At 41.6% G+C, this 27072-nt stretch overlaps 1 protein-coding gene across 3 annotated transcripts in view; it reads right to left on the reverse strand.

The window, feature by feature from the left end:
• The window catches only part of Nubpl (nucleotide binding protein like), a 184378-nt gene that overhangs the window by 17110 nt on the left and 140196 nt on the right, over positions 1–27072 (reverse strand). For all 3 annotated transcript variants that reach the window (XM_040743106.1, XM_040743105.1, XM_040743107.1), the window contains exon 8: positions 16049–16134. In XM_040743106.1, the coding sequence (XP_040599040.1) occupies positions 16049–16134 (86 nt within the window). The remainder of the gene's footprint in view (positions 1–16048; positions 16135–27072) is intronic.

The raw sequence follows: 27072 nt of genomic DNA on the forward strand, positions 1-27072 counted from the left end.
CAGCCCACTTTTTAATAGGGTCCTTTGATGTTTTGGAGACTTGCTTCTTGAGTTCTTTGTAAATTTTGGAGATCAACCCTCTGTCAGATGTGGGATTAGTGAATATTTTTTCCCATTCTGTAGGCTGCCTTTTTGTCTTACTGACTGTGTCCTTTGCCTTACAGAAGCTTCTCAGTTTCAGGAGGTCCCATTTATTAATTGTGGATCTCACTGTCTGTGCTACTGGTGTTATGTTCAGGAAGCTGTCTCCTATACCAATTCGTTCAAGGGTACCACCCACTTTCTCTTCTAAGAGGTTCAGTGTGGCTGGATTTATGTTGAGGTCTTTGATCCATTTGGACTTAAGTTTTGTGCATGGCGATAAACATGGATCGATCCGCATTCTTCTACATGCCAGCCTACAGTTATGACAGCACCATTTGTTGAAGATGCTTTCTTTATTCCATTGTATATTTTTAGCTTCTTTGTGAAAGATCAGATGTTCGTACGTGTGTGGGTTAATATCCGGGTTTTCAATTCGATTCCATTGGTCTACCTGTCTACTTTTGTGCCAATACCAAGCTGTTTTCAGGACTATAGCTCTATAATAGAGCTTGAGGTCAGGGATGGTGATGCCTCCGGATGTTGCCTTGTTGAACAGGGTTGCTTTGGCTATCCTGGGTCTTTTGTTTTTCCATACAAAATTGATTATTGTTCTTTCAAGGTTTGTGAAGAATTGTGCTGGGATTTTAATGGGGATTGCATTGAATCTGTAGACTGCTTTTGGCAGGATTGCCATTTTTACTACATTGATCCTACCTATCCAAGAGCATGGGAGATCTTTCCATTTTCTGAGGGCTTCTTTAATTTCTTTCTTTAAAGATTCAAAGTTCTTGCGATACAGGTCTTTCACTTGTTTGGTTAGCGTTACCCCAAGGTATTTTATGTTGTTTGTGGCAATTGTAAAGGGTGATGTTTCTCTGATTTCTTTTTCAGCTCTTTTATCATCTGTATATAGTAGGGCTACTGATTTTCTTGAGTTGATCTTGTAGCCTGCCACTTTGCTGAAGGTGTTAATCAGCTGTAAGAGTTCCCTGGTAGAGTTCTTTGGGTCATTGATGTAAACTATCATATCATCTGCAAACAGTGAAAGTTTGACCTCTTCCTTCCCAATTTGTATCCCCTTGATCCCCCTCTGTTGTCGTATGGCAATAGCTAGAACTTCAAGTACCATGTTGAAAAGGTATGGAGAGAGTGGACAGCCTTGTTTTGTTCCTGATTTTAGAGGAATTGCATTGAGTTTCTGTCCATTTAGTTTGATGTTGGCTGTTGGTTTACTGTATATAGCTTTTATTATGTTTAAGTATGTCCCTGTTATCCCAGATCTCTCCAAGACCTTTATCATGAAGGGGTGTTGGATTTTGTCAAAAGCTTTTTCAGCATGTAGTGAGATGATCATGTGATTTTTGTTTTTCAGCTTGTTTATATGGTGGATTACGTTGATGGATTTTCGTATGTTGAACCATCCCTGCATCCCTGGGATGAAACCTACTTGATCGTGGTGAATGATTGTTTTGATGTGTTCTTGGATCCAATTTGCCAGTATTTTATTGAGTATTTTTGCATCAGTGTTCATGAGGGATATTGGTCTGAAGTTCTCTTTCTTACTTGTACCTTTGTGTGGATTGGGGATCAAGGTTATTGAAGCCTCATAGAAAGAGTTTGGCAAAGACCCTTCTGCTTCTATTGTGTGGAATACTTTGAGAAGAATTGGCATAAGCTGTTCTTTGAATTTCTGGTAGAATTCTGCACTGAGGCCATCTGGACCTGGACTTTTTTTGGTTGGGAGACTTTTGATGACTGCTTCTATTTCCATAGGGGTTATAGGTCTATTTAAATTGCTTATCTGTTCTTGATTTAGTTTTGGCAAGTGATAGCTATCCAGGAAGTCGTCCATTTCCTTTAAATTTTTGAATTTTGTGGAGTACAGGTTTTCAAAGTATGACCTAATGATTCTCTGGATTTCCTCAGAGTCTGTTGTTATGTCCCCCTTTTCATTTCTGATTTTGTTAATTTGCATGTTCACTCTCTGCTGTTTGGTAAGTTCGGACAAAGGTTTGTCTATCTTGTTGATTTTCTCAAAGAACCAATGCATTGATTCTTTGCATTGTTTTCCTAGTTTCTACTTTATTGATTTCAGCCCTCAATTTGATTATTTCCTGGCGTCTACTCCTCCGGGGGCAGTTTGCTTCTTTTTGTTCTAGAGCTTTCAGCTGTGATGTTAATTCTCTAGTATAACTGTTCTCCAGTTTCTTCATGTGGGCACTTAGTGCTATGAACTACCCCCGTAGCACTGCTTTCAAAGTGTCCCATAGGTTTGGGTATGTTGTGTCTTCATTCTCATTGAATTCGAGGAAGTCTTTAATTTCTTTTTTTATTTCCTCTTTGACCCAGGGATGGTGCAGTTGAGCATTATTCAATTTCCATGAGTTTGTAGGTTTTCTGTAATTTGTGTTGTTGAATTCTAATTTTAAAGCATGGTGGTCTGATAAGATGTATGGAGTTATTCCAATGTTTTTTGTAGCTGCTGAAAAACAGGCACATTCTTGTATGCTTCCACAGTGCAGTGACTCAGGAAGCCCAGACACCATCAATCACCTATATGAATTTTGTCATCATGACCCAACAAACTGTGCTAGATTCAGAGAGACGAGCACTGCACCACCCCAGTCACACAAGCTTTACTTCCACATGGGGAGTAAGTGGAAGGCAGGAGGCCCTGGGTTGCTGTAATGCTCTATTTACTTTGAATGTTACATACCTTGATCAACACTTTCCTGTCCAGGCTATCACCCCTGCCCTGCTCCCAACCCTGATAACCATCGTTTTATTCTCTTTCCCTACGAGTTCAGCACTTTAGATTTTATATATAACTGTAATCATGAAGCATTTGTCTTTCTGTGCCTGGCTAATTTTACTTCAAATGATGCCCTCCAGATTTATCTACAGTGTTGCAACATGATTTTAAAGGCTGAACGGTATTACATTGTGTATATAAATAATGCTCTTTATTTGCTCATTGTTGCTGTCATTTACATTGGTCCCATATACTGATTTCTGTGAATAATACTGCAAAGGACTTAGGAGTGCAGACATGTCTTTGGCACAGTAGTGGGGTTGCTGGGCTTTACTCTGAATAGAAAAATTTAATTTTAGGGCTGAAGAGATGGCTCAGCAGTTAGGATCGAGTTCTGCTCCTGCAGGACAGGAGTTTGGTTCCCAACACCCTTGTCAATTGCCTGTAACTTACAGCTTACAATGGCCTATAACCCCAGCTTCAGCAAACCCTAAGGCCTCTTCTGGCCTCCATGGGCATCCGTACTCTTAGAGGAGCATACCACCTGAACACATATACACATAATTAAAAACAAAATCTGTATTCTCTATTCACCCATAATGCAGAGGGACCCTCTCTCAAACTTGTCCTGTGTCTCTTATACAGCACCCTCTAGTAACAGGACACCCAGTGGATTTCCTTTCATTTCTGACAATTAGTTGTGTTGAGCAGTTTTTGTATACCTGATGGTCGTCTGTATTTTTGTACTCTTTTCCTTGCAGTTGGGTTTTGAATTATTTCCATATTTTGGATAGTAGCCCTTTATGCTGGTTGGTTTTTTATCAACTTGACACAAAACTAGGTATCTGGGGAAAGGGAATTATGGTAGAGAAAATGCCTTGTAAAATTAGCCTGTAGGCAATTCCATGGCATTTTCTGGATTAAGGACTGATGTGGGAGGGGCTAGCTCAAGCATTGGCAGGTGGTCCTGAGTTGATTAAAAAAACAGACTGAGCAAGCCAGGAAGCAGCATCCCCCCACGGTTTCTGCTTCTGTTACTGCCTTTCAGTGATGGACTATGATGTGGAAGTGTAAGATGAAATGAACCTTTTAACCCCAAACTGCTTTTGGTCATGTCTTACCACAGCACAGAAACCCTAAGACACCCCTTATCACATACACAGTGTGAAATACTGTTTCCATTTCACAGATTTTCTCTCTGTTCTGACAATTGTTTCTTACTTGTGCTGACACAATGTTATTTTTCCATTTCTGTATCTGTCACCTCCAGAAAGTCCCTGCCCAGAGCAAGGTCACAGGAGAACTTTTGTCAGGTTTTTCTCTAATAGGTTTATAGTCTCACATCTTATATTAATGCTTCTAGACCATCTGAAGTTGACTTTTGTATACAGTGTGAGACAGGATTTAATTTAATTCTTTTCTTGTGATACCCAGTTGTCTCCACACTATCTATCAATGAGACAGTCCTTTCTCCAGTGCATATTCTTGACATTTTGGTTTAAAATAAGTGATCAAATGTGTATATTTATTTCAAGACATTTAGTTGCTCTATTTCTTGAATACAAACAACTAAGTGTGTTCATCTTATAAAAATTACTTGAGCTGTGCACTTACAACAGCATGTTTAGCTCAATAAAAGTTGTTTTCAAAAAGGAGGTGTTCACAAGGCTGAAGAGACACTCAGTGGTTAATACGGACATTGCTCTTGTACAGGACTTGAGTTTGGCTCCTGGAACCCACATCAGGTGACTCTCAACCATCTCTAATTCCAGATCCTGATGATGAGGTGCTCTCCTACGGCCTGTGTGGGCACATACACTCAGGTGCATGTAATCCCTATTCCTCCCTGGTATGCATGTAATTAAATTCTTCAAAATAAAATGAAAGAGATGATCATGAAAAGAATGGCAACAAAGCATTAAGAACAACATAACAAGAAGATGATATATTAGGCATTCATGAACTAACACCAACAACCATCTGCTCCAAATGGAAAATTTCCATAAAAGCAAAGAAGTAGGGTAAGATTAAGATGAGCCCCAGAAGGGACGGTCTCCTGCTCTTATCTAACACTGCAGTGCGTACCTGAGACATCTCACTGCAGAGAAGCCACGAAACAATGGGGTCACACAGCACATCAATACAATAGCCATTAACCACATGTGGCTAGTAAACACTGGAAAAGGGCTAGTCTAGATTGAGATGTGTGTAAGTGAATCCAGGCCATCAATGACTTAGTGCGAGTATTAGGAACATGGAAAATATTTCTAAAACCTAGGTTCACAATTTATTTATTTTTAAGGATTTTAATCAATGTACACCACGAACATGTATACACACATAAGTACACAAATCAGAAGTGTATAGTTTTGTGAAATAAGCACACTCATGTTACCAAGGTTCTGTTAAGAAAAAAAAAAAAAAGAAAAGAAAAACACTGGCAGGGCTTTAGAGGTTTTCTTGTATACCTTTGAAAATATTTCTCAAAGAAACATACAAATCTGATTTTAATGCAGTAAATTAATTTTATCTGATCTTGAATTTTATAGGAATTATACAATGAAGTTCTTTTCTTTCCATGTGATTCATCTAGTTAAGCCATTTATTTGTAATCCATTTTCACGGAGCCCCAACATTCTCTAATCCTCTCTTCTATTACTGCACATATGGGCTATTTCTAAGCTTTGGATATTATAAATCCGCTTCTATGAATGCTTTTACATTTCCTTTTTAAAGTCTGAGTATTAGATTATACCCAGATATGATTCCTACAGTAGTTTGAATTTGCATTGCCACAATAGTGAACAAAGCTGAGCACATTTTAAATGGTTTTTGGTCAATTTTACACCAGCTTCCACAATGTGCCATTCAGACATTATGCCTGTTTTGCAAACTATTATTTTTTCTAACTGAACACTAACAATTCCCAGGGGAAAGGTGGCAAGGTGGCCCAGTGAGTAAAGCAAGCCTGACAACCCGAGTTAGATCCTCAGAACCCACAGAAAGATGGCAGGAGAGGACCAACTCCACAAAGTGGTTCTCTCATGTTCACACAGGCATCATGGAATATGAATCCCCCAACCACATTGTGCATATGTGCACACACACACAAAATTCCTTAGATGATTTTTTAATAATTTTTACATGGATTTCATATCAAAATTCTATTTTTTAATGTATGGTTAAATATAACTTTACCTGCTTTGTTTTATTTTTACATTAAAAAATATAACTACCCCAAAATTTGAAGCTACATTTAAAGCTTACTTTGCATTTCCATTGGACATTGCTACCCTAGACAAGTCCTGACTATGAGTGTGCTTTGGAAGTCATCCTAGCTAGTGTCAAATGTACAAAGATGTATAAAAATACTTTATCAGGTTGAGATTTATTATAAGTATTTTAATTGATTGATTAGATTTACTATTAATATTGTTGTCATTGTGTGTGTGTGTGTGTGTGTGTGTGTGTGTGTGTGTGCATGTGTGCTATGGTCACATATGGAGGTCACAGGACAAGTCTGTGGTATCAATTCTCTGCAGTCATTTAAGAGCATATATGTGCATAACGTTATTTATGTGTATAGATGTGAATATTAGATGCATAGTTTGTCAAATATATATATCATATATTTTCTCTTTAAATAATTAAAAAGGAGAAATCCACGATTAATAAACTCAGACTGCATGACAAATGACTATTTAGAACAGGGTTAGTTATGGGAAAGTCTGCAGGGAAAGTGTAAGGAGCTTAGAAGCCACTGTACTGATGTGAGAGCTTCCTCCAGCCACCAAGATCTGGAGTAGGGCAGCCAATGGTAATTAGGAAGAATCTAGAACACCCATATTCCAATCCTGTTCATAGAAACTCTTCTCCTACATAGGAAATAACTGATGTCCGTATGATCCCCACTAAAACAAAAGAGCCTCCCTCCCACCTTGTGAATGCTCTAGACATTGCTAATCTGTTTATGTTTATTGTAGAGCTGCTGTGTGTGTCCTTTGATAGCAGACACATTAAAACAGCAGCTTTGCGCTAGCTTCATTTACATAATGCCACAGAGCTGCAGCCGTAAGCACGCTCAATCATGTTTAATGCCTCATCAAAGTATAAGCTCTTCTTTTCCTTTTCACCTCAGCTACTTTTACTGGAAGAAAGCAAATATGACATGCCTGACTACCATCAGCCACCACCCCCATTTTACGCTATTCCTGCAAAATTCCTAGCCATTGCTGGTTCTGAACGATACATCTTTTATTAACATTTTAAAATTGACTCTCTTGAAATTTCAACATTGCTTGGAATATTGGATTTTTGTGTCTAAATGTACTGAATTAAGTAGGCTCAAAATTCTAATTTCTTCTCTCTATTTTAAATGCTGATTCAGGTAAGCAACAGGTAAGACTATCAGGCCACTATATAATCCAGTTTCTCAAGGTTATAGCCAGGTTAAATGCAGGATGGAACCTGTCACAAGCATTAAAAGCTACGTTTTAAGAAACAGTGTGTGTGGGGGGGGCAGCACACTGTTAAGTAGAGAAATGAATAGTGGTAATGGAAATAGATTAGACTTGTAAGTGCTTTTCTGTACTCCACTGGCCCTGCATCTACACGAGATACATATATGAAGCATGCATACAGATACTATGATTTTAAAAATGAGATGGGTGCTCTTGTTTTTTCCTCTACAAGAAGTCTGGTATGGAAAGAATGAGTGGGAAGGCCTGTGTCTACACACCTCTCAGGGACTGGAGAAATAGCCAAGTTCCACGAGGCTAAACTTTCCAAGACCTCACATTCTTAAGTCTCTAAAAGGAGGCTTTATACTGGTTTCTGAAGTAACAGTCAGAGCCACTAATCATGGTACTACAAGTTAAGTTATGCCAAGTACTGGATACACAATCTTATTCAATTGCCATTATGACCAGTGGGGTGGGGATTACTGCCCCTATTTCATGGATGAGAAACCCGATGCTGAATTATCATGTGCTAAATTACAAAGCTAAAATTCTAGGTCAGTGATTTGTATGAGGGAACAGGGTGACAAGTAAATGGACTAAGGGACTTCACTCATGGAAGCAAGTGGCCTTGAATAATGATAAGTCAATACAATTTAGTAGAGCAATTTAACATAGTAATTAAAGGCACTGTTAGAGATAGGCCAGTCCTCATCCCCTCTTGCTCTTAGGACTGCCGGCAAGCCTCAGGCTTCTCAAAGACCATGGTCATGGCTGTCTTCCTCTTAGTCCCCAGCTGTCATCAGAACCTGTGGATCCACGGCTGCAGCTCACTCTTTGGGGTCCCATTTCCTCCAGTTTCACTTCCCTAGTTGAACAAGTGAAGCTCAATGAGAAGCCAACACCAGAGCCTAGAGTGTCTGACTGATATTCCAGGATGCCCACAGTACCAACCTCAATTCTCAACTGGCTGCAGAAATCACAGGTGAGACTGTGAGCCCTGGGAAGATTGGGTGACTAGTGGAGCTAAACAAACGAATAAATTCCTATATGTTTCCCCATAAAACGGGAGAGATGATGGTCTTGTCCTCTCAGGGGTGTTGTGAGGGAAGATGAGTCTAACCTTATTAACTAACTTAGAAAGGACCTCTAGTTTAGAGAACATGAAAACTTCTAAGAGACCCCGTGGGAAGACAAAGATGAACCTGTTTACACTCTCTAAGATGTAGTTATGGCTGAGAGGCAGTACATTTTATTTTATTAGTACTGGTATATTTTTATAAAAGGTAGAAGCCATTTTTCTAAGAAGTGATAAAATCCCTTACTGTCAAAAGGAAGTCACGGCGATACATTGTGGGCAAACTAGTCAATATGTATTGCTCAAAAGAATTTCGACAGTGTGGTGCAGGTCCTCTTAGGGGCTTTACATCCTTATTCTTACATCCCAGCTGCAGTTTCTCCTCCCTCCTGTCTTCCACGTTCCTCCTCCAAACCTTCCTCTGTTCCCACCCCCAATCCATTCCTCCTCTATTTCTGTTTAGGAAAGAGTAGTTTTCCCATGAGGATCAACACAACATGGCATACCAAGGTACAATAACACTAAGCACCTCCACACGTATTAAGGATGGGCAAGGTGACCTAGCATGAGGAATAGGGTCGCAAAGGCCTCTAAATAGAGACAGCCTGTGTGCCCACTGTTAGGAACCACACAAGAGGACCAAGCTACACAACTGTAACATATATGCAGAGTGTCTAGGTCAGTCCCACGCAGGCTCCCTGGTTGTCGGCTCAGTCTCTGTTAGTTGATTCTGTGAGTTTTATTGTGGTGTCCTTGACCCCTCTGGCTTCTACAACCCTTCTCCCTGTCTCCTGCAGGATTCCCTGAACTCTGCCTAATGTTTGGCTGTGGGTTTGCATCTGTTTCCTTCAATTTCTGGATGAAGTTTCTCTGATGATGATTGGGCTAAGCACCAATCTGGTCATAGGAGATGGTCAGTTCAGTTTATGCATCCACTATTGCTGGGGGCATTAACTGGGGTCATCCTTGTAGATTTCTGGGAGATTCCCTAGAACCAGGTTTTTCCTGACCCCAAGATGCACTCCCTCTCCACAGTCTCTTTCAGTTCTCTCTCTCTCTCCATCCCTAACAACCTGATCACTCGTGTTCCCATCTCCAGCTGTCCTCACTAACTGACAAAAATCTCCTCTATTCTCCTTCCGAGGGAGATCTGGGCTTCCCCCCATGAACCCTCTTTGTTATCTAGTTTCTCTGGGTCTGTGGATTGTAGCATAGTTATCCTTTATTTTAGAGCGAATATCCATTTATGAGTGAGTACATACCGTATGTCTTTCTCAGTCTGGGTTGCCTCATGATGGTTTTTGATAGTTCCACCCATTTGCCTTCAAATTGCCTCATGACCTTGTTTTTAACAGCTGAGTAGTACTCCATTGTGTAAATGTACCACATTTTCTCTATCCATTCCTCAGTTGAGTGACATCTGGGTTGTTTCCAGGTTCTGGTTATTACAAATAAAGCTGCTATGAACTTAGACAAACAAGTACCCTTATGGTATGATTGAGCATCTTTTGGGTATGCACCCAAGAGTGGTATAGCTGGGTCTTGTGATAGATTGATTCCCAGTTTTCTGAAAAACCACCACCCAACCTACAGAATGGGAAAAGATTTTTACCAACTCCACATCCAACAGAGGGCATTTACAAACTGTATAAAGAACTCAAGAAACTAAATATCAACAAACCAAATAACCCAATTAAAAATGGGGCACAGTTCTAAACAGAGAATTCTCAACAGAAGAAAGTCAAATGGCTGAAAAACACTTGAGATGTTCAGCATCCTTAGCTGTCAAGCAAATATAAATGAAAATGACTCTGAGATTCCACCTGTCAGAATGGCTAAGACACGAGCAACAGCTCATGCTGCTGGGAGTGCAAACTTATAGTCACTTTGGGGCAACACTTCTTTAAGTACATCTTTATCAGTTTGGCTTTTTTATTGCTATAACAAAATACCTGAGGATAAATAAGAAAAGAGACTTTGAGCTCACAGTTTTAGAAATTACAGGACATGGTACCTGTAACGGTTTGATTGTCATGAGTACCTCATGGCATTGGGAAGAGCCTACAGGAAAGGGGGACGTCATTATCAGTAAGCAGGAAGCCAGAGGGTGATCTGGGAATCTTATAACTAACTGACCCCACAGTCTCTTCTAAGAGCATGCCTTGTCCCTGCCTGCCCCATGGCGCCGCCTCTTAACAGTACTACCACCGCCCCGAAAACCAAGTCACCAATACAGGGCCCTCAGAGGGACAAACCACATCCAAACTACAGCAGCACAGAAGAGAAAACAGGTGAGACAGAGACCACTTAACACACACAGCATAAAACTACTTCTCTGTCACACTGAGCAGAAAACCAGCTCCTGGCAGATGTATTAATGGAAAGCTGACTCCCCACGTTCCTTTGATGTCTATAGGTTTGGTTTGAACATCCCTAAGCAGTCAACTCCAAGCCTGCCAATCCTTTTCAGTGTGTAAGGTTGTCCATTCACTGCCACTGTTCTGGATCAGGTTCTGACTGTGCATCACCTCTGCCAGTGGTTTTAGACTGTCGGCCAGAGAAGCCTCATTTGACACCTCGATCCCCTAGAAAGGCACATGGGTATGTGCTTGTAACTGACAATGTCAGGAAATAAGGGCTTCTCTTAAAAGATGAGGCCAAAGCTCTGTACACTGTTTGGTTATATATTTTACTGTATTGATTCATGATCAATGGTATATCACATTATACCGTGATGCCTCTGGTATATCACATTATACCGTGATGCTTCTGGCCATCCCGCTGTTTCCTTACTGCTCCATGCTTTCTTGGAGCCTGTCCTTTCTATTAATCCCAGCAGATTAAAACATTTTAAAACTCCATCCTAATTGCATCTACTTCTTGGATAGATTTTAATAGGCTCCCCTCATAAGAAAAGTCCAGATCTCAGTTACAGACAAACTGAACAATCCTTAACACTACTGTACTTGCCTGAGTTTTCAGGCTTATATACATCCCTGGACTCAGTAAGAAAGATCCTACCCAGATCACTCGTCTAGTATATATTTAGTGGATAGCTGCATGCTTTTGACACAGAGCATGGTAGGTGGTCTCTCCATTGACAGAACTTTTGGTGTGGAGTTGAAATGTGAAAGGGGAAAGAGCACATGAAGCCATAGATAGAATGAACTCTTGTTAGTAACAGCGCTACTCAAGTACCAAGACAAAAGTCCATTGTTCAGTCTGGGTACCTAACGTGAGGGTAAAATGTACTCATGCTGAAGATTCTGACACCCGGGATGCAGGAATGCTGCAGGAGTGGAAGGCCAAGGTGGCCGTGACATGGAAAGGGCAGAACAACCACTGCACAGACAGGATGGACAGTGGGCAGTGGATGGCATCTACCGGGTCACAACGACAGGTGACTGAACTGGGTAGGATGGTTAAGGCAGGTTCCCTTGCTGCCCAGGAACTTGGACTCTTCTGGGAAGACAGACGGATAGCCCTGCAACGAGGTGAGAGGTGGCCTGGACATGCGTGTAAGGAGCTGGCAGGAAGGATCGTAAACTTCATGTGGCATATTGGGGAGAAAAACAATCTTCCTAGGACAAGTAACTCCTGAACTGAAATCTGAAGTGAACATGGGCTACCTAGGCTGGAAATGACTTCATCGGGTAACAGATAACAATGTCCAAAATTACAGAACTATGAAAAGAAGCAAATAAAATAAGGCTTTTCCAACACTAGCCCCAAGGGTCCCGAGGAGAAGTTTTCTTATTCTCAGAACTTAGGGCCCCTTCAATGCCACAGAGTTAATCAACAGGCCAAAAGACCTCAGAGAACAGCACTGCTTTAAATTCCGAGTCACCATCGAAGCTCACAGTCCATGATGGTTAGCACTGTCAACTTGACATAAGCTAGGGTCACCTGGGAAGAGGAAAGCTCAGTGGTGTAATTACCAGTTGACACAGGAGCATCCGGCCCCCTGTGGACTTGGGCAGGGGGGCCTGGGCTGTGTAAGAAAGGTGGTTGAGCAAGCCAGGAAAAGCAAGCCAGCGAGCATGCATCATCCCTCCATGGTCTCTGCCTCCAGTTCCTGCCTTGGCTTCCCTCAGGGATGGACAGTGCTCCTTAAGATGAAATAAACCATCTCCTCCCAAATTGCTCTTGGTCATGGTGTCTATGGTAACAATAGAAAGCAAACTGGAACACAATGCTTCGTTATAAAGGACACTAAATACCAGCAAATATGTACTCATGGAATACATCAGCTAACAACTGTTTAGAGAACCCTTATGAAACTAAGAAATTAGAGAGTAAACGTACGTTGGGGTACTTTTCAGGAACTGAGTCAGTTCCCAAAGAAAATCCCTGAGACCAAAACACTAGGTGGTAAAACAGTAAGTAGCAAGGAATGTGAGGTGCTCTTGGAAAAGGTGATAACAAAAGTGGGTAACAGTGGTATCATACATACATTACTCATTATTAAAAACGGATAAGGCTAAACATTCTTATGTTTTTGAAAAACAGTCTACCTACAAATCCTGCTATAATCAAGGATTTGTCAGTTTTTTATCATTTCAGGCAGAGGGCAGAATTTAATCCTTCATCTCTTTTCCCCTTTCCCAAGCTACGCATTGAGTTAAGAAATCATTTAAATTAACTTCAAAACGTTCTTGCAGACATCACTAAACTCTGTCCATACCAATGAATTCCAATGACATCACTGTTCCCATGGCAACTAATGTACTTCAAAAGGGGAGAAACAGAACAAGACTGAGATCCAGGGAAAAGGGAACAAAGTGGAATAAACAGCATAGCATCACCCTTGCATTTATGGAACACGTTTTAATTCCAAACGCTTTGCCATTTCTTAGACTCTGGGGCTTTTAAGAGCCAAAAGGCTCTCAGAAGTCATCACAGTGGCTTCTCACTGATAACCAAGACCCACTTTTCCAGGGAGCAGCACGACACTTGTCAGGCTGCACACAGGGCTCAGCCCTGGAGAGTTCTCACTCACTGTGAGCCTCACCTCACACGCAGGCTGTTCTCTGGTGTAAGAGATGATTAAGAGATTCTACCTTTTTAAAAATTGTTTTTGCAGCATAGAGGACAAATGATTAAAATCAGGACATAAAAAAAGGGCTATGGCAGATACAGCAGGCAGATGTCCAAAATGCCAGAGGGAGGAATGATTAACTCCATCTCGGAAGCAGAATACACAGCTCCTGAGACTTCCATTTCTATCCCGATTAGTTCCAACACACCCATGACCACATCCTGGCCCTGCCATGACCCAGAATTGCCCTAACTCTAAAACTTAACATCATGGGTGTGACCCCAAACAGGTGCTTCCTCTTTTCATTAACCCTGGATGCAGTCCTACAAAGCCCATGTAGTCCAGTAACCCTCACTTCCTGGTGATATTCCCTTGTTACCCTCCTCAACTTTTACACTTACACGGCATCTGGCCAGCAATATCCCAGCCTGAGCACAGTGAGCAGCCTCTCTTCCTCCATTACATTCTGCAGGAATTATCTGGTCCATTCTTTGTCTTAGAGACTGGGTGGGGGGTGGGAGGTATGAATCTATCACAACATATAAGATGTTTTCTTCATTATTACAGGTCAAGAAATGTCAAAGGTGTCAGGAAAATAACACCTGAACTAAAATTATACATGGTGAATGTGGCAACTATGGGCATTAGACTCTGAATAAACAGAGTCCACAAAGGGCCTGACCCATAGCCACTACGATCTCAAATGACATCAATAGTTTAAATGATCTATTAATATAAATTTGGTCATTTCTGAGGGGAAATAAGAGAGAAAACCTCATTCCTGCTCTTTGAAAATCAATCCTTTCAAGGATTTGCTGGTGTTGAGTGTGGTAGGCCTATGTCTCTCCCTTCACCCCAGCACACTCAAAGTTCACAATTCCCATGCAGGCAGGCAGAGGGCTTGACCTGGCCCTTGAAGTGGTAGTTCCAGACCAACGGCTCTGATATCTAATTATTGCCAGGAGGGATTATAGGTCACTTATTAACTCAGTGCCATCAATTTTGGTAGAAGGGAGCTTGTCTCTTTGCCACCTTACATTTGAATCTCATATTACTCAGTGGCTCCGCACCTATTACTTTATCCTGGAGGATAGTACAAAGTCACCCTGCTCAAAACATGCAATAGAGAAAGTTTTCTGTCTGCAGCAGCCATGTGGTTATCATTGCTTTAAATTTTCTTCAAGCTGAGTTTCAGAGCCTGGGATACTGGCTCTAATCACACGTTTAGGTTTGCCAGTGAGCACGGCCTGGGTCACCTGGAAAGAAAGCAGACAGGCACGCCAGGCATGGTCCTCACTAGGCCTGGGTCACCTGGAAGGAAAGCAGACAGGCACGCCAGGCATGGTCCTCACTAGGCCCCTGCACTCCCACCAGCGCCTGTTTGTCTACTCAGTGTGCCAGCTCCACCCCAGCTGGCACGGGAGCACACATACCGAGGGGAGGGTCACCCTGACTCCTCTGTGTGTCTGTCCTACATCTCTCAAGGCTCCCCTCAGACATAAACACTTAAGAACGCTGAACTTTTTCCTGGGTCATGGGCTCATTGAAGAAAGTTCTGAGTTCTTCCCATACCAAGCAAACAAAATTACCACGCAGTTTGTGGTGGAGAGAAGGCAGGATAGAGAATTATGAGAACCCTGAAGACAGCACATGGCCTAAGGTTTTATACATTTAGTATTATGGTGCATGTACACGTGAGCACAGGCCTGCACTTCATGATGCACATGTGGAGGTCAGAGGACAAATCTGTGAGTTTGTTCTCTCTTTCACCTTGACGTGGGTTCTGGGGACTGAAGTCGGGTCAGCAGCCTTGCACAGCAAGCACTTTGTCAGACCAGAGATGTAAAGGCCCCGTTCCATTAGCCCTAAAGATCTGCTTGGAGAGCCACGTGGACAGAAGCATCATGAAGCTCATGTTGTAACTGTCCTCTGGTTCTCTTCCAGGGCTTTTGTCGAGACACCCTAAGAGGAAAAAACTTTTCCTTGTAGTGAGGAAGAGGGAGAGTGTTTAATACGCAGTTTCTTCCTCACGAGAATCTAGTGAAAGTCTGTGTCTGGTCTCAGCAGTGCCTCTCTCGGGCAAGCAGCTTGCTTTAACCATGTGCAAATGGACAGTGTCTTAATTGGTAGCATGATTTTCTTTCCTTTGGTGCTAGAAAATTCATAGCATATTTAAGTTCCTTAACGGCATGCAATTTGTTTGCTGACTTTACTTTGGGTTCCATCTGATCTTAATTATTCTTTGTCTATTTTTATTACATTCTTGCATCATCTTGTCATGTACAGATTAGCCGGAAATACTCTCTAGAAGAACACGGGCTATCAAGAGTTAAAATGTAGGCAGCCAAAGGAAAAGGAGTTACCTTTTCACCTCCTTTCCCACAGGTGTCTACTCTAGTCTATTAGGAAAGCATTTCCTAAGACGCTCACATGACTCTGGCAGCATTTGGAAGCATAGCTTTTTAGAAAGCTTGCAATCCCGGAACCCTGCTTCAGAATTCTCCTTGATCAGCATGGTGTTTGGACACTTGTGCAACCTTACAGTAACAGGAGAGATCAACCAGGAATCTCATGAAGTGTTCTGCAGAAGGTTAAACTAAAACTCAGATGGTTTTATCAGTGAGGGTGCAAATGCTTACGGGCACGTGGACCTTCCGAAACATCTCAGCACCTTTGTGGGCGTCCATCAGCGCAATGTCTTGAGGCGTGGAGACGATCACAGCACCTGATCGAAAGGGAAACAAAGCAAGGCTATCTTTTAATGCTTGAGGGAAAGATTGCTTCCAATGCGATTTTATCCACATGCTCACAGAGTTTGCAGCATTACGTAGCCAATTCACACAAGTTTGACACAAGTGAATGAAAAGGCGCCTGCGTTTCCCTTCTTGTCCTTGACTCATCACTTCTGAAGTCAGCAGACTGAGCAGCAGCCAGAGCACTGCAACCCCTTCCCACTCAAACACGTGTTAGCGAGATGTGTACCGGGCCAGCCTTGTTGCCCAGAAGCAAGAGTCTCACTGGTACACCAGAGAGAATGAGGGCTGCCACACAAAGTACTGAGCACGGTAACACAAGATGCCCAAGAGGCTATGAAGTTCTAACAGAGGGACTAGAAGGGGCACTACCAGGAAGAGAGGGTGACAAGCACGATGTGTAGGGTGGAGAAATGGAAGACACGAAGAAGCAATACAAAGATGTCCAGAAAGACGTAATTCCTAAGATGAGTTTTCAAAGTCGATATTCTGAAACACTCACGCTGTGGCAAATGTTGAGGGGTGGCGGTGTGTAACGCCAAGGACTATGGTAGAAACGGGGATGCAGACTGGCCAGGTTTAAATGGGTTCAGTATTGAGTGATGGCAATAGAGGTGCCTGGGATCCCCACTGTTACCCTGCACAGGCAGATGGTCCTGGGATAGTGTTCAGGGGTAAATGCAGAACTGGTTTTCATTAGGTAGAAACAACAAAGGCCAGGTATGATTAGCAGATTCTGCAACCTTTTTGAATTCTGTGGTTTCTTCTAGATAGCCCAATACTGAAGATATTACAGATCACACAAGACCATCAGCTTATAACTACATAGAAACATGAAATTTTTGAGCCTAGAAGGACAGTCTGTCAGAGAAAATGAAAGTGGAGGTGGGATCAGAAATAAACATCTGAAGCTCAAATGGTGCCACAGAGTACTGCCTGCAGGTCTCCCGGGAGATGCTAGGTAAGGGAAATGTGGCAGGAGGACCAAGTGACCACAGCACACACGGGAAGACAGGCATACCAAGCTAGAACAAGCAGGATCTCATCGCACTTCTCCAACAGGAAGCCTTACATACTTCATGCAATCAACATTTCTTCTCATCAAAATCTGTATCTTTCACATTAATGTCAATACTTAGGATTTCATTTTTTAAAGTTTTGGTTGTACTTCTTTGTTAAACGTTTTGTTTGTTTTATCTAGAGGGAACTTTAGAAAGAGAGGTCTTAGCCATTGCTGAAGTTTGAGATTCAAATACTAAGTATTCAAAGTCTGATCCTCCAGCTGATGGGCTGTGTGAACACAGAGTCACTTAATCTAGGTGGCCTTCAGTTTCTTCAGGCACAAAATGGCACAGTGATCCCTGCTTCCCACAGCTGCAGCTCTACACACAACTAGACATAAATGTCTGATGTGATGCCTCGCATCCAGTAAGTGATACTTGCTGTTAATAACATCATCACTACTATGCTTACTATTAGTAATAAAATGCTTCAGAAGTTGCCAAGAAGGTCATTTCCTTGTGTCATTAGACAGATCAGCCTTCTCTTAAAATAGTTTCATGGATGGCTCCAGCTTTTTTTCTTAATTTCTCTGCTTAACAAATCAAAAGCTAGTCAATAGTTCTTCTTAACAGATGATGAATCACATTTCTGCAAAATTATTCTCTACACATACAAAGTATCTGCCACTGTCTCGATTCTTTATTAATATATTTTCATATTTGGTCATGTGGAAGGAATTAATCCTAGCTCTGGACCCATTAGGCTGTGACTAATCTTGGACAAGAAACTCAGAAAGATCCTGGGTTTCCATTTCCTTGACTGTAAAACTGGTGTAAGTATTAGATAGTTTCCAAGGTCTCCTATAACTGTATGATCTAGTATTGGCTCCTAACTGTACTTCTAAGCCCAGCCCCCCTTCAACCTCCCTGTCCCGACCATCTTATTAAGTGGTTCACTGCCTCTCCTTCATCTAGGTTGCTCTCAGACTATTCTTTTCATACAGGAACAAGGAACTTCGTGGGTTATTTCCTCCTAACCTTCTCCCTCACAACAAACAACTAGGTAGGAGCTCTTTATTGCATTAGCTCTAAAGAATGGTCCCAACTGCAGTCACAGGACACACATGCGTTCTTACGTAACTACTCTTGCCTGTCATCTGCATCTCATTGCACACATAGGTTCATGTGTTGTGTGGTCTGTGTGTCTGTCCTCCAAGGACTAACCCAGGTTCGTGTGTTTTACGGTCTGTATGTCTGTCCTCCAAGGACTAACACAGGTTCATGTGTTGTGTGGTCTGTATGTCTGTCCTCCAAGGACTAACACAGGTTTGTGTGTTGTATGGTCTGTATGTCTGTCCTCCAAGGACTAACAGGACCTTTAAAAGGTAGGGTCCCATGTCCTACTGTCCTGCTTTCTGCGGTTACATACTCATATCTGAAGATATGAAAGAGAACTGGGAAAAATGGGAGGGGGCTTTATCGGGAGGCAGTGGATGGAGGTAATTGTTAAGCAAGAGGGAGGGAATGGGAATAAAGAACACTAAGGATGATTGAAAAAGCCATTAGGGAAACACGATTTTATGTTTAATTAAAAATACATACAATATATAAGTACATGTGCATTTTGGAGATGCCAGTACCATGGGATGGTCACCAAGAACAAGCCAATAAGCAGCATTCCTCCGTGGCCTTTGAATCAGCTCCCGTCTCCTGGTTTTAGCCCCAGGTTCCTATCCTGACTTCCTCCAATGATAAACAGTGCTGTGGAAGTGTAGGCCAAATATACCCTTTCCTCCCAATTTGATTTTGGCCATGGTGTCTTATCACAGCAACAGTCACCCTAACTAGGACAATATGTATACATATATAAGTAATTTAGATGAAGTTTTGTCACTAGGGATATGTTTCCCCTAAGAGGCACAGTCTATCTTACAAAAAATCCTGGTGCCAGACTTGTGAACTTTTGTTTGACACCCCAACCAATAGGATATTGGTATTGTCCTTGACTGCCTCCCAGAACCAGACCTCTTACTGAAGACTCCACACACTCAGACACAGAACTTGGAGGAATCAATCTAGAACTGACCTGGAAGCCTTCTCCCTGAGGACTAGCTCTCACAGTACTCAAAGGTGCTGTGCGAACTGCCAGGGGAGAGAAGCAATCAACAGTTCTACTCAGCTGTGTCGCCTATGAACCACAGCAATGAAGTGGGTTGGCAGGAGACATAACAGTACAACAGTAGCACCTTCATCTCCTGGATACCCAATGCCTGTCTAATTAAAGCTCACTCAATAGGAGGGAAACCATACGTGATACTATAAACCTAGCCAATTACCCATGGCTAGAGAGGTCATAGACCCAAGAAGAGAATCTACTGCTGCCATCTCCCTAAGATAATATAGTTTATTTATATAATAATCTACTTCCTAAAATAATAGAATTTATTTAATATAGTTATATTCTAAATACTTATCCTTATCCCCATAAATATGTGTAGCTCTTACTCTTCACCAAAGAAGATTCTTTTTTACAATGAATGAGACTATTACAGAGATCCACAACTGGTCAATGTGCAGAGATAAGTTACCGTGCAGTACAACAAACCCCACACCCGAGGTTCAGGGAAAAATCATACAGAGGAGCAGAAAGATTCTAAGAGCCAGAAGACTAAGAATGTCTGCTGTGAGACAGTGTCTTCTATATATGACAGGAAAGCACTACCTATGAACTCTCAATGACATGGCTTGACAGAGCATAAAGACGATACCAATTGACATCCCAACATGGCCATTCCACATTCTCCTACTCGTAGATGAAGAAGGACCGATGGTCAGCTCTCACTGAGAAAGAAACATCTGCCTCCAGGGATGAGCTTCTGCATAGGCTGTCCAATCCCATGTGGTCAGCCCTGGACACAGGTTTATGATGCAAGCAGGTGTGCGTGCGTGCGTGCGTGCGTGCGTGTGTGTTGTGTGTGTGTGTGTGCGCGCGCATGTGTGTAATAATTAAAGAAGAGATCATGAATGGGGAGGACACAGGTGGAAGTAGAGGGAGAAAGGGTGAGAGTGATATAAATGTATTGCTCATAGGTGAAGTTCTCAGTAAAATAAAATTATTTAAGGGACGGGTAGAGTTCTGTGAAAGGCATCGAGGGAACTGTCCTCAGAGGGTTAAAGGTTCTGTGAAAGGCATCGAGGGGACTGTCCTCAGAGGGTTAAAGGTTCTGTGAAAGGCATCGAGGGAACTGTCCTCAGAGGGTTAAAGGTTCTGTGAAAGGCATCGAGGGAACTGTCCTCAGAGGGTTAAAGGTTCTGTGAAAGGCATCGAGGGAACTGTCCTCAGAGGGTTAAAGGTTGTTCTTTCTTGTGGAGCCTCTCTAGGGCCTTGAGTAGTTGTTATCAGCCAGAGAGGAAGGCCCTGAGTTTCTAGTTTCTTCTCTGATAATTAAATCCCCCCTTTTGCATAAGCTGTAGGCATGACATCTGCTACCACAGTGTAATGCTGACAAGGGTACCCTCATCAGAGGCCACGCAGATAGGGAAACCTACACTTGGGCTTTTAGATTCTAAAAACAGGAGCTAAATAAACTCCCCCCCCCCTTTTTAAAGTACACAGCCTTGTGCATTTTGTTACAGCAATGGAAGCAGACTAACACAAAAACAAATTGTATTTAATTTTTTTTACCAACCAAAACTAATGACAAATGTCTTGTACAAAAAGGACACTTAGTAAAGACTGGTGATCTAAAAAATTGTAACTTTCAAAATCACCTCTCTTGCAAAATTTTAGTAACTCTTTAAACTAGACATCAAGAGCTCTGAATTCTATCTAATTTTGTTAATGTTCCAGTAACACTGAATAGTTAACTCACTGAATCTCACTAGACCTCAGCATATAAAATGAACAAATTTACACTGGCCCTATTTAACTAATAAAAGCAGTTTCATTTAAAAATGTTCAAGTGATATAAAGATGTCCAGTGACATCTGATAGCTGTGAGAGTCTAGAGAAATGTTAAAAAGATTTAATTCTAACATCATTAGCATCCATTCTATTTGAGTTTGTTTGTACCTATAATGGTGCCATTTAAACAGTAATTGATAACTTTTTTACAAGGATAGAAATCATTTTTCATGTGACCAAAATGTTCATATAACATATAATATACCACAGAAAGCCAGGGTTAGACAAGATACTTTGGTATGAGATTTTTAAAACAAAAATATATGCTGCTGTGTTTTTGTTTTTGTTTCTTTAATAACTAAGTCCTTAATTCCAACACAGTTTAGGGTCCACACTCTTGTTCCTTATATAGACACATCCTCTTTTATTCCAAAATTTTTAACATTTCATATAAGCAACCATTTCAAATAGTCCTCTAATGATACTCAGAACTTATGAGAAACGCAACATAAACAGACAAAGCTTCCAATAAAATGAGCTTTTTGTCATTAATCAATCTCTATTTTATCATCCAAAAGGAATTATGTAAATTTTGTGATGTATCTCACAGCTTAAAAAATGATCACTAAACTTAATGATAAATTCCATCTTTGCAGTTCTTGAGTTTCTACTTAGCTATATTTATTTTTTTCTTTATAGTTCGTAACACTTGAAGCAATAAGAAGGAGCCTAGAACTCCCTCCAGCCTGCCATTACTAGTGATGTCTCTTCAGTTGTCTGATGGAGGATTTGGTAGGAAACTTGTGCTCCCTCTACTGACCACAAGGAAATGCCAGCAGAAGCAAAAAGATGGTTTAGTTTGCAAAAGATATGACTATTTGGGGGGGGGGTCTCACAGGGATCTCATCAAGACTCTCTATTTGCTTCCTGGGGTAAATGTATAAGCCCAGTTACATAATGTTGTTTAAATATACTTTTCAACCCAAACCTTTTATTCCTAGATCATCTGAGATTTCCCACCAGAGGTTAAGAGTCTGGTAGATTCTGACTAGAGGAGAATGTATGACTGCTTCTCTGGATTTGGGTCAGAGTTCAGAGCAGTTATACATTTATAGTTAATTATTCCAGAGGTTAGCTGATCATAATCACAGTGAGGTAGAACTCCTCAACTGTACCAAGCAGCCTATGGGGCACAGATCATATCTGGGCTGAGAATCTCAGCAAGGGAGCATAATAAACATGTACAAAACCTGCTTGGAATCATGCCTGCAGAACAGCGAGGCACCTTACAACTTCTGAGCAGTTTAACATGAAATCAAAGGGGGCTTAAAAGGTCATAAGCACTACTCTCCATGCTCACAGTGTTAACACTCACTGCTGATTCTACTTCTTTACTTAGATACACACTTAAACAGAGGGTAAGCACACACTGGGGCCTAGGTTGGAGCCCCAGCACTGCATGTGAAAGGAAGAGAGAAGAGCTGGTTTATCACGATGTCACGGATGTGACTGTTACTAACTGGAACTGGGGTCATTATTGTTAGCTCACTTACATCTTCTGTCACATCTGAACCTTCTGAATTATAAACAGCATTTACTACAACATCAAGGAATGCCCACTAATATTAGTTATCAGATTAAACAAAATGTGATATACACCTAAATCTACCTAAATCGTGTTAATAGACTGAAAAAATATAACTAATTTTTGGATGATTCACTGTTGGGGGCTTTATGCTTTCTTCAATCAGTTAATAATTGATGAGAGACACAAAGCACACATGTTTTATCAATTTAAATATTACTATATTTTGCTGGCCTTGAAAATAAAAATTTCAGGCCAGGAGTGGTGGCACATGCCTGTAAACCTCATGGAGAGGCAGAGACAGGAAAACCCCATGGGTGTTCCATCATTCTGGTCTACCTACTGAGTGCTAGGTCAGCCAGAGACACATAGTGAGGCTCAAAACCAAAACAAAGCAGAAGAGGGAAGGGGGAGGGGGGAGGAGAGCGAGGGAAAGGGAACAAATTCTGCTAACTGGAATGAAAAAGAAGTGTCAAAGCAGTAATGGGTGAAAACCCTACTACTGAAAAGTTACCGGTGAAAGAGGACGGCCAACTTTACCATTTCAGGTTTTCATAACAGAATCTGGAGTCAAATCTTATGCACTCAACAGATAATGGGATTTCCAATCACTTCAGTTGCTAACATCACCAAGAATTACCCTGCTGTCCTGTCAGTAGCCCTGGCTGTTCTGGAATTCACTCTGTAGACCAGGCTGACCTTGAACTCTCAGAGGCACTTGCCAAGACTAAAGGCATGCACCACCATGCCTGGCTTCTTTTTTTATTTATTTTTTTAAACAGTGTCTTACTTTTTAGCCCAGGCTGGCCTTGAATTCATGATTCCCTTGCTTTAGCCTCCTGACAAATGGACTACAGAATGTGCTGACACTCCTGGCTCATAGCTCTGTGTCTGCTCAGTTCTGATGTGTGACTCTGGCCCAGGATCTTGGGTGTGCTAAGCAAGCTCTCTGCACAGAACTATTTCCCAGCTGTCACATCCGTTTGTATTCTTTCTTAAAAAAAGGAACTTCAGATGAGAAAATGACTGCTCCTGTCTAACTAACTGTTAATGACCATGTATGTTTCAGAAGGCAGAGGAAGGAGGACTGCGGCTTTTCAGGGAAAGCTTTGGTTCTAACAACATGATGCTTAAGTGTTCAGAACACCTTTCAGATTCCCATCAAGCCTGGAACATCTACAAGAGACATAAAATCCTTTAGATTGTGGGCTGTATTTGTCAATGTTTAAGGGGCTTACATGTGGATTTTAATGTGGAGCTGACCATTCATTGGACATTAAGCTACTTACTGAACACAGAGCCAAAGGGATTTAACCATCAACTAAGGCATGAAGAACTTCTCAAAAATTCTTTAACAATAAAATAGAACAGACTATTGTAAAAGCTTCTAAAACAAGACTAGGTGAGATGAGCAGCAAGGAGGGACTCAAAGGATTTAGACACCTGACAGCTGGTTTGCAGTGACTCTGAAAGTTGACTATGTTAGAACCATCTGCAGATGCTTTCAAATATGGGCTCCTTCATGTAACAGTATAGAAATGTATTCACTATTGGCTATTCCATCAACTTTGTAACCGATGCACTATAACTTCTACTTGTAAAATGGATACTCAGCTAGATAAAACGGCTCCAATTAACTTTGTTTCTTCATAAATTTAGATAGGAAACATTGCTGTTAGCATGGGCATTACATTTAATTTTGGAAATTTGAGTCTAAACTAAACAAGGACTGAAGTTCAGATTGGGGAGAAAGCTCAATGCTAGAGTGTCTGCTTTGTATACAAAGATCTAGCAATCCCTAGGATTAAATAAGTAAACAATGACATATCAGAAATGCCCTAGAGGATAAAATCCTGGAATAGGTTCGAGACTTCAACAGTTACTTACATTTTCATCCAACTACAAAAGAGACTTATTCTGGAAAAAGATGAATAATTCAGTGACTAAACCAATAGCCATCTATACCATGCGGTTCTTGCCAAGTTTCTGTAGAACCAGTCTTTAAAGTTTGGTTGACTAGATTCAGAACCACCTAGGAGACACATTTCTGGGTGTGTCTTTGAGGAAGTTCCCAGAGAAGTTTTTTGTTTTTGTCTTTTCTTCTTTGTGACAGGGTTTCTCTGTATAGACCAGGCTGGCCTCGAACTCACAGAGATCCGCCTGCCTCTGCCTCCTGAAGTGCTGGGATTAAAGGCGTGCGCCACCTCCGCCTGGCTCCCAGAAGTTTAACTGAGAAGGAAAACCAATCCTGCATGTGGGTGGTACGATCCATGGGACCCAGACTGAATAAAAATGAGGAAAAGGAGAAACTGAAGCAAGGACCAGCATTCACTTCTCCCTGTGGCTGATGTGACAGAAGCAGCTGGTGCTGCCACCACCATGGCATCCTTCTCGGTGTTAGGCTCAACACATCCCTCCCTCTTCTACAAGTTATTTCTGTCAGGCAATGGGAAAAATTACGAACATGGTGCCCACTAATGAAATTCCAACCAAAGTTTGCATAGAAGGTCAGCACACCCAGAGAAGTCTGAAATTAAAAATATGAATAATGATTTGGGGCTGGAGTGACAGCTCACAGGGATCGGCACATCCAAGACCCCATGGCAGGCAGCTCACTGGTACCTGCAACAGCTCAGAGGATCCAGGCCCTTGTGGGTACCACGCTGACACAGATGCATACATTTGAATAAAAATATAAATCAATCTTTAAAAACAAATGAAGATTAATGTCTCTGACAACTAAAAAAAAGCTATGAGTAAGTCTTCTACATATTGCTGGCTTTACAGTTGGAGGTCATTACAAATTATATAATTATGGAGAAAACACAACACTAAAATTAAAGCTGGGGAAGAACTTTTCTTTGACATTATAGTGATTTTCCAAAAGATCAGCATTGGATTATCATTAAAGACTTAATTTTGCCAACTTAAAAACTACTTTTAAAGAATTATAATTTTTAATTGTTTTAATGTAATTTACATATGTGAAATCACTGGGTTTGTTTTCTTTACAGAGTAAACACTAGAAAACCAAGAAGCTATTTCAAATAATGATCCACACACATCCATTTATTTATTTATTTATTTATTTATTTATTTATTTAACAGAGCAGCAATAATTTCCAGATCCACCAATCGCACTCAGATTTTCGCTTCATAAATGACTGTTCTAATTAGCAAGGCGCCAGCACAGAAGAGAAAAGCGATCAAGCTCAGGAAACTGCTGATGGAGAGGGAAGAAAGCAGGTGAGTACGCACAGCTTGTTCTCAGGGTTCTTATCAGTCACTAGTTCAGTTGTCCTGCAGCAGGATGGGCACATGCCTTTCACTGAAAACAGTGACTGAAACATCAAAGGGACTTCATTTAAATCTCCTACCCCATCTCCTTAAATGAGTGGGACACAAAAAGGCTACTGGCTTCTGTCTAGGGCCCAGAGAGGAAGGGTCTTAGACCGGAAGAAAGGACAGCACCTCATTATCGTAACATAGCACCAAACTGTTGCGTACCCTCTCAGAAGCCCACAGATGTCCAGAGTCCTAACTAGCTGACCACCCTTCCACACACAGCAGCTTCTCCTGGCCCAGGAGATAAGAAATCAAATCAGGACTCACACTAGGGTCTGCATGGCTCTCTTCTGTGAACAAAGAATGAGCAATGGCTCTCCCTCTGCCACCTGGTCTTTGTCCCTTCTCCTATCTGAATAGTTCCCCAATATTCTATTTCTCTACTAATCTTTACTTAATAAGGTGAAGACGAATGTCAACCTGAAGATACACTCACTATCACACTAAGTGATTTCCTCTCACTCTAGCCAATCAAAATAAACCTTTACATCTGTCATTTTGCACCATAGAAAATAAGCCTGATTCAGTTTTATCTACAATATAAATAGTCTAGACATAAGATAGATGACAGTACAATTTTGTTTTGTGAGTACAGGCTTTTTAGTAATTTTACTGTACTACCGGCATCTCTGTTAGCTTGTAAGCTTTTCAAGGCCATAAATCCCATGCGTTGCTTAGCATTTCATCTGCGTCTGGCCACCAATATGCAGTGCAATGATGAGCACAAAGAACACAAGCTGGGTCAGTTATTTCACTTGCCTTGCCAACTCCTTCCCCCATCCGTCTGCCCAGAGCCCTTCTCTGCCCACTACTGTGATCAGTGAACTGGGGAGCTGGCCTTTGTGGACCATCTCCCCTGAGCTTCCGGGCTCTCAAAGGGTGTGTGCCAGAGGCAGGGTCAGCAGCAGATGAGAGACTTGGGAGCAGAGGTGTTGGGAATTATCTCAGACTTCCTTCCTAGTCTGCAGTGGCTCTGGGAGTTGCACCTTAGAACCTCCTTCAAGGTTCTAAGACTACAGGATGCTAACACTCTTCACCCCTTTGCCTTCTCGGTTGGAAGAGCAGGGAGAACTCC

This window comes from Mesocricetus auratus, unplaced genomic scaffold, assembly GCF_017639785.1.
Source record: "Mesocricetus auratus isolate SY011 unplaced genomic scaffold, BCM_Maur_2.0 Super-Scaffold_15014, whole genome shotgun sequence".
NCBI classification, from domain to species: Eukaryota; Metazoa; Chordata; class Mammalia; order Rodentia; family Cricetidae; genus Mesocricetus; species Mesocricetus auratus.